General features: G+C 37.6%; 1 protein-coding gene across 1 annotated transcript in view; it reads right to left on the reverse strand.

Annotated features, from left to right (window-relative positions):
* Positions 1–9551, reverse strand: part of LOC108664740 (DNA polymerase alpha catalytic subunit) — a gene marked incomplete in the record, with an annotated part of 47219 nt that overhangs the window by 18685 nt on the left and 18983 nt on the right. The window contains 6 exon segments of the mRNA XM_047881662.1: positions 1727–1888; positions 3556–3658; positions 4518–4579; positions 4866–4970; positions 5158–5297; positions 5987–6095. Of these exon segments, the coding sequence (XP_047737618.1) occupies positions 1727–1888; positions 3556–3658; positions 4518–4579; positions 4866–4970; positions 5158–5297; positions 5987–6095 (681 nt within the window).

Below are 9551 nucleotides of genomic sequence, written 5' to 3' on the forward strand. Positions count from 1 at the left end.
ACTTGCTGCATCAAAACTATGCGATATACAATAAGAAAATCAATCAGTAATAACAAGCCAAGATTTGTTCAAAGAAAATTGCATGAAGAAAGTTAAACGTAACTAGCTGTATCATACCATATAACAACTAATAAAGCTAAGCAATCATTAATGTCAAGCCTAGATTCGTTCACAGGAAATTGCATGAAGAAAGTTAAACATCACTCGCTGCAAGTCAAATCATATAATAACTAATAAAGCTAAGAAATTATTAATGTTGACATACACTAACTAATGAAGCTAAGCAATCATTAATGTTGACATACACTAACTAATGAAGCTAAGCAATCATTAATGTTGACATACACTAACATATAAAACGAAGCAATGATCAATGTTGACATACACTAACATATAAAACGAAGCAATGATCAATGTTGACATACACTAACTAATGAAGCTAAGCAATCATTAATGTTGACATACACTAACATATAAAACGAAGCAATGATTAATGTTGACATACACTAACTAATGAAGCTAAGCAATCATTAATCACAAGCCAAGATTTGTTCACAAAAAAATTGCATTAAAATTATAAATGAAGACTCTGGTTTAGAATCGATGCAAATCAGTGTTCACGAATCAATAAATCAAACAAGAACAGTGACTTAACAATTAATTATACACTAAGCGCATTGATGCAACAAAACATCGCCAAAAATCATTCTGGTCACTGGTCCCGGTCTAATTACCTAGCAAATAACACGGTGTCGCCCTAATTACCTTTCAGATAACATCGTTTCGCCCTAATTACCTTGCAGATAACATAAGGCACCGTAATTACCTTGCAGATAACATAAGGCACCATAATTACCTTGCAGATAACATAAGGCACCATAATTACCTTGCAGATAACATAAGGCACCATAATTACCTTGCAGATAACATAAGGCACCATAATTACCTTGCAGATAACATAAGGCACCATAATTACCTTGCAGATAACATAAGGCACCATAATTACCTTGCAGATAACATAAGGCACCGTAATTACCTTGCAGATAACATAAGGCACCCTAATTACCATGCAAATAACATAAGGCACCTTAATTACCTTGCAGATAAGATAAGGCACCGCAATCACCTTGCAGATAATATAAGGCACCGTAATTACCTTGCAGATAACATAAGGCACCGTAATTACATTGCAGATAACATAAGGCACTGTAATTACCTTGCAGATAACACAAGGCACCATAATTACCTTGCAGATAACATAAGGCACCGTAATTACCTTGCAGATAACATAAGGCACCGTAATTACCTTGCAGATAACATAAGGCACCGTAATTACCTTGCAGATAACATAAGGCACCGTAATTACCTTGCAGATAACATAAGGCACCGTAATTACCTTGCAGATAACATAAGGCACCGTAATTACCTTGCAGATAACATAAGGCACCGTAATTACCTTGCAGATAACATAAGGCACCGTAATTACCTTGCAGATAACATAAGGCACCGTAATTACCTTGCAGATAACATAAGGCACCGTAATTACCTTGCAGATAACATAAGGCACCGTAATTACCTTGCAGATAACATAAGGCACCGTAATTACCTTGCAGATAACATAAGGCACCGTAATTACCTTGCAGATAACATAAGGCACCGTAATTACCTTGCAGATAACATAAGGCACCATAATTACCTTGCAGATAACATAAGGCACCATAATTACCTTGCAAATAACATAAGGCACGGTGTCGCCCTGCCTGAACTGCCTGCCAGAGGAGGCGTTGTGGCGGAGGGCGACCTGCACGTGAGGCAGGGAGGCCTTGTCAGGGTAGTCCTCAGGCCTCTTCGTCAGCTGCTTCGTGATCACAAGCTCCTCCAGGTCAACCTGCAGCAACGTGCTTCAGATAATTCTTATGTCGCTTCAATCTTTACTAGAACAATTACAATTAAATATTCTACAATCAAATATTCTACAATTTAATATTCTACAAGTAAATATTCTGCAATTAAATATTCTGCAATTGAATATTCTGTAATTAAATATTATCCAATTAAATATTCTACAATTAAATATTGTACAATTAAATATTCTACAATTAAATTTTCTACAATCAAATATTGTACAATTTAATATTCTACAATTTAATATTCTACAATTAAATATTTTACAATTAAATATTCTACAATCAAATATTCTACAATCAAATAATGTACAAGTTTAAAGCAGGGCAATGGTTAACCAAATGACTTCACTTAACTTGACTGCTGATAGTGATCGTATAGACGCCATTAGTTGGTAAGCAATAACTAATCGTTTATTTATGTATTGATCGTAATTAATGTAAGTGGTTCAACTAAAACCTTTTTTGCTTAAGTGTAAAGCAAATCTGGACATGCGGCAGTTCTTGAATTTCGAGTTATAGAATTTCTGAAGGCTGTGTAAGAAGAGATTGCCTTCATGTAGTGGCATGTTAAATACAGGGTGCGGCAGAGAGGACGGACGGTTTTAAAAACGTCATAAAATTGTACATTTTTAACTGAAAAACAACTTTATTGGTGCAATCAGGTTCACAAAGAAATGGCATTTCAGATAGTTAAGTGTGAAAAATGACAATAATAACAAAATAACAATAATAATGTGGGGTGACCGAAATTGTTGATGCAGTGCTGTAGGCGTTCTTGAATGTTCGCGTAGACTCTCTCCAACACAGCTTTCTCAACATGCGCGACTTCCACGCGAATTGCGNTGACGTAACTGACCTCAAGAACTGACGTAACTGACCTCAAGAACTGACGTAACTGACCTCAAGAACTGACGTAACTGACCTCAAGAACTGACGTAACTGACCTCAAGAACTGACGTAACTGACCTCAAGAACTGACGTAACTGACCTCAAGAACTGACGTAACTGACCTCAAGAACTGACGTAACTGACCTCAAGAACTGACGTAACTGACCTCAAGAACTGACGTAACTGACCTCAAGAACTGACGTAACTGACCTCAAGAACTGACGTAACTGACCTCAAGAACTGACGTAACTGACCTCAAGAACTGACGTAACTGACCTCAAGAACTGACGTAACTGACCTCAAGAACTGACGTAACTGACCTCAAGAACTGACGTAACTGACCTCAAGAACTGACGTAACTGACCTCAAGAACTGACGTAACTGACCTCAAGAACTGACGTAACTGACCTCAAGAACTGACGTAACTGACCTCAAGAACTGACGTAACTGACCTCAAGAACTGACGTAACTGACCTCAAGAACTGACGTAACTGACCTCAAGAACTGACGTAACTGACCTCAAGAACTGACGTAACTGACCTCAAGAACTGACGTAACTGACCTCAAGAACTGACGTAACTGACCTCAAGAACTGACGTAACTGACCTCAAGAACTGACGTAACTGACCTCAAGAACTGACGTAACTGACCTCAAGAACTGACGTAACTGACCTCAAGAACTGACGTAACTGCCCTCGAGAACTGACGTAACTGACCTCAAGAACTGACGTAACTGACCTCAAGAACTGACGTAACTGACCTCTCCGTTGTTGAGACGGGCCGCTAGCTCCTCTAAGTGAGTGTGGATGTTGTTGAGGCGATCGTCCGCTGACTGGTCCGATAAGATCTGCTCCACGATGTGTCTGTAGATAACAAATTTGTTATCTTAATTACCTCTCATATGTTATCTGTACATAACAAACTTGTTACGATGTGTCTGTAGATAACAAACTTGTTATGATGTGTCTTTAGATAACAAAATTGTTACGATGTGTCTGTAGATAACAAACTTGTTACTAGTCTCATTGTTCATGACGTGAGATACACTGAAGTTATACCTCCAACAGGTTGTTGTGAGACAAACTATTAACAATAACCACAGTGATATTGATGGAAATATATAATGATATATCAACTAGATGATGATATTAACTATTCTAATTCGACTAGTGGCACAACATCCAACATGGGAATGCGTATCAACATACAACTATGAACTGAGCCCTAGTAAGTGAAAGAAGTTCTCTCAAATGCTTGAGTTGGTGGTTTTTCTTCAGAGAATATTTAATAATTTCTCTGATGATCTCTCCTTAGAATATAACCGCAATGGCCTTCAATGCAATTGTCTTGCTAAATATCATCAAGGTCAGTTTGATGTAAAAAGTTCAACCATTGCAGCACGAGTAAGAGTTTCCATTAAGTCCAATAGTATCGAATGAAAACAATGCGTTATATCATCGAACCAAGAGTTAGAGTTTTCATTAATAAGATAAGAGTTTCCTTCGAGTCCTATAGTATTAAATTATTAAATAATATCCCCGTATTATAGAGGAAATTATTACGTTAATAAAGCCACTGACTTGCCAGCGTTAGAGGCAAGCTGGGACCAGTCCCTCCTGACGATGTCGAGGCCCTTGAGCTCCACTTGCCAGCCACTAGTACCACTAGTAGCAGCCACTAGTACTCACTTGCCAGCCACTAGTACCAGCCACTAGTACTCACTTGCCAGCGTTAGAGGCGAGCTGGGACCAGTCCCTCCTGACGATGTCGAGGCCCTTAAGCTCCTCTTGCCAGCCACTAGTACCACTAGTACCAGCCACTAGTACCACTAGTACTCACTTGCCAGCCACTAGTACCAGCCACTAGTACTCACTTGCCAGCGTTAGAGGCGAGCTGGGACCAGTCCCTCCTGACGATGTCGAGGCCCTTAAGCTCCTCTTGCCAGCCACTAGTACCACTAGTACCAGCCACTAGTACTCACTTGCCAGCGTTGGACGCGAGCTGGGACCAGTCCCTCCTNGGTCATAGTCTGTAGAGTTAGTATTGATCATGATGGAGTCTGTAACGTACCTTGTTGCCGAGTTTGAAGACCTGGTCATAGTCTGTAGAGTTAGTATTGATCATGATGGAGTCTGTAACGTACCTTGTTACCGAGTTTGAAGACCTGGTCATAGTCTGTAGAGTTAGTATTGATCATGATGGAGTCTGTAACGTACCTTGTTACCAAGTTTGAAGACCTGGTCATAGTCTGTAGAGTTAGTATTGATCATGATGGAGTCTGTAACGTACCTTGTTGCCTAGTTTAAAGACCTGGTCATAGTCTGTAGAGTTAGTATTGATCATGATGGAGTCTGTAACGTACCTTGTTGCCTAGTTTGAAGACCTGGTCATAGTCTGTAGAGTTAGTATTGATCATGATGGAGTCTGTATCTCCATATATGACGTCAAAGTTCAGCTTCTGTACGAGGTCTCGTGTGTGGAGCAAGATCTCCCGCCCCTTGCCTGCAACAATTGCTTTTTATAGTTGTTTTATTTTTTATTTTTTTAGCATTAAATTTACACTTATTTACTGTAATTTCCTAAATAAACTAAAAAATTTCACCGTTAAACTCAGAAGTAAGCTCGTGTAAAAGATATAAATTTGCCTGTAACAATATTTTTTGAACGATATTAGTTGCATTTTTTAGCATTAACTTATTCACTGTAGTTTCCTATATAAAATAAACAAGTTTACCATGAAATGCTAAATTTTGGCAATACTAGTTGTTTTTTTAACATTAACTTTACACTTGTTCACTGTAATTTCCTAAATAAATTAAACAAGTTGCCCTTGCCTGTACAATAATTTTTGGATGATATTAGTTGCATTTTTTAGCATTAACTTATTCACTGTAGTTTCCAATATAAAATAAACAAGTTTACCGTTAAACGCAGAATTTTGGCAATATTAGTTGCTTTTTAGCATTAAATTTACACTTGTTCAATGTAATTTACATTGAACGTTACTGGAGCGTGACACCTGTGACCATAGCGGCGAGTAAAAATTATAAATAAATTAAATAAAAATAAATAAATGAAATGAAAAAATAGATGAATAAAATAAAAAAAAGATAAATGAAATATAAAATAGATAAATGAAATAAAAATAAATAAATTAAATAAAATAAATAAATGAAAATAACGCTCAGCACCTGTGACCATAGCGGCGAGATGCGCAGCGTGGAAGCGGGAGCCTACGAAGCCCAGGCAGCCGTACATGCTGTTGGCCGTGAGCTTCAGCGCCTTCTGCCGTATGTCGTACTGTAGGGATAGAGTGTCTTTTATAAGTCTGTAATATGCTTTATAAGTCCATAATACGTTTATCATATACTTATTATAAGTGTATAATATACTTATTATAGGTATGTCTGTAATATAGGTACTTATCATAAGTCTACAATATACTTATTATAAGTGTACAAAATCCTTATTTTAATTCTGTAATATACCTACCTACTTATTAATATTTTATAATATATTTATTATGAGTCTGTAATATACTTTTTATATGTCTATAATATACTTGTTATATGTCTGTAATATGCTTGTTATATGTCTGTAATATACTTTCCTTCATTTCAGCATGCAAATGAACTATAAACTATAAATAAACTATAAAAATAAATAAACTATATAATAAAGCCCAGGCAGCCGTACATGCTGTTGGCCGTGAGCTTCAGCGCCTTCTGCCGTATGTCGTACTGCAGGGATAGAGTGTGTTATAAGTCTGTAATGTACTTGTTATAAGTCTGTAATATGCTTGTTATATGTCTGTAATATACTTGTTATATGTCTGTAATGTGCTTGTAATATGTCTGTAATATACTTGTTATATGTCTGTAATATACTTGTTATAAGTCTGTAATATACTTGTTATATGTCTGTAATGTACTTATAAGCCCAGGCAGCCGTACATGCTGTTGGCCGTGAGCTTCAGCGCCTTCTGCCGTATGTCGTACTGCAGGGATAGAGTGTGTTATAAGTCTGTAATATACTTGTTAAATATGTCTGTAATATACTTGTTATATGTCTGTAATATACTTGTTATAAGTCTGTAATATACTTGTTATATGTCTATAATATACTTGTTAAATGTCTGTAATATACTTGTTATATGTCGTACTATAGTTATAGAGTGTGTTAAAAGTCTGTAATATGCTTGTTGTAAGTCTGTAATGTACTTGTTATATGTCTGTAATATACTTATTATATGTCTTTAATATACTTTTCTTCATTTCAGCATGCAAAAGCTTATTCAAATGAACTATAAACCAGCATAAGTCGAGGTGTGTCCAACCTAAGCTACGATCACGGCATCCTGTAGTGCTATACAACTGCATACATCACTAAGTTCAATAAGTTATATTATACCCTGATAATAAATATATACCTACATCAATAAGTTATAATACACCCTGATAACAAACATATACCTACATCAATAAGTTATATTACACCCTGATAACAAAATAAATAACAAAGAAATAATGTCAGTACCCAGACACTCAGCGATCCTAGCAGCATGGGTGCCTTCAATAGGATCACAGAGGCGGGCTATGACAGGATGTAGCTGGTGTGCAAGGTAGTAGTGTGTGTCCAGGCTCAGCTCAGAGTTCTTCTTCAGCTCGTCAGGATGGTAGGCGCGCTGACCACTCGAGTTGTTGGTACCGTCCTGGAGAAAGTTAAACGTCACTTGCTGCATCATACCATATAATAACTAATAAAGCTAAGCAATCATTAATGTTGACATACACTAACAAATGTTCGTACCGTCCTGGTGAAAGTTAAACGTCACTTGCTGCATCGTACCATATAATAACTAATAAAGAAAATCAATCATTAATGTTGACATACACTAACATATAAAACGAAGCAATGATTAATGTTGACATACACTAACTAATAAAGCTAAGCAATCATTAATGTTGACATACACTAACTAATGAAGCTAAGCAATCATTAATGTTGACATACACTAACTAATGAAGCTAAGCAATCATAACTGTCCCACTGGCATTCTAGTGGCCGGTCGCCCCGTGAAAATAAACAATTTTGCCGTTTTTATCAGATGTTTTACGGATTTCTAGTGTTAAATTAGAATAAAAACGGCGACACGGTGTTTCTTTTCACGTGCCGACCGGCCACTGAAACGCCAGTAATACCGTTAACGGTAAATGCCGGTAATACCGTTAACGCCGGTAATACCGTTAACGGTAATTTTTCTAACAGTGTACCACAGAAATGTTGCGTGTAGGGAGGTTGAGGTGGAGGCTTGTCCAGCGGGAAGTTCTGGTGTATGAGACACGACACTGCGACCACTTCATTGTGTCTGCTGGAGTTCTGCACAGTGTGTTGGTTCAGGGTGAGTACCACCACAGGGGGAGGTGCCTGGTCGCTAGTGGACACCTTCAAGCAGGAGGGCGCGTCGATCATAACCTGCACACGAGATAAAGAATTACTTTTTGCATTGGAATAACTGTTAACTGTAATAATAACCCATAATAATAATTAATTATTAACTAATTATTAAATTATTAATTATATAATTAAAAATTAACTGTAATAATAACCCATAACCTGTACGCAAGATAATTAATTACTTCTTGCATTGGAAACCTGCACACAAGATAAAGAATTACTTCTGGCATTGGTAACCTGCACACAAGATAAAGAATTACTTCTGGCATAGGTAACCTGCACACGAGATAAAGAATTACTTCTTGCATTGGTAACCTGCACACGAGATAAAGAATTACTTCTTGCATTGGTAACCTGCACACGAGATAAAGAATTACTTCTGGCATAGGTAACCTGCACACGAGATAATTAATTACTTCTTGCATTGGTAACCTGCACACGAGATAAAGAATTACCTCTTGTATTGGTAACCTGCACACGAGATAAAGAATTACTTCTTGTATTGGTAACCTGCACACGAGATAAAGAATTACTTCTGGCATAGGTAACCTGCACACGAGATAAAGAATTACTTCTTGCATTGGTACACAAGATAAAGAATTAATTCTTGCGGTGGAATAACTGTTAATTATCGAGTCATGATGGAGCAAACAGATCAACTCTATCATCATCCTTATCTTCTGTTAACTAATTAGAGCAAATCACTCGTCAATCAAACCGATATTTATTATTATAAACTTCAAACATAGTCACACATTAACAACAAACTTCACTGAAGTTAAGGTTTGAAGCCAGAAATCATCGTCTCATGATGGCACTAAACAAGACCTATGTCTTATACACATCTAGATGTGTATAAGAGACAGCACCTCATCAGTCTGAGTCTCCGACATCATGACACTAGTCCCAGCACTAGTCATTCACCTCATCAGTCTGAGTCTCCAACATCATGACACTAGTCCCAGTCCTAGTCGTTCACCTCATCAGTCTGAGTCTCCGACATCATGACACTAGTCCCAGCACTAGTCATTCACCTCATCAGTCTGAGTCTCCAAAATCATGACACTAGTCCCAGCCCTAGTCGTTCACCTCATCAGTCTGAGTCTCCGACATCATGACACTAGTCCCAGCCCTAGTCGTTCACCTCATCAGTCTGAGTCTCTGACATCATGACACTAGTCCCAGCACTAGTCGTTACCTCATCAGTCTGAGTCTCTGACATCATGACACTAGTCCCAGCCCTAGTCGTTCACCTCATCAGTCTGAGTCTCCGACATCATGACACTAGTCCCAGCACTA

This window comes from Hyalella azteca, unplaced genomic scaffold (genome assembly GCF_000764305.2).
Source record: "Hyalella azteca isolate HAZT.00-mixed unplaced genomic scaffold, Hazt_2.0.2 contig8529, whole genome shotgun sequence".
Classification (NCBI taxonomy): domain Eukaryota; kingdom Metazoa; phylum Arthropoda; class Malacostraca; order Amphipoda; family Hyalellidae; genus Hyalella; species Hyalella azteca.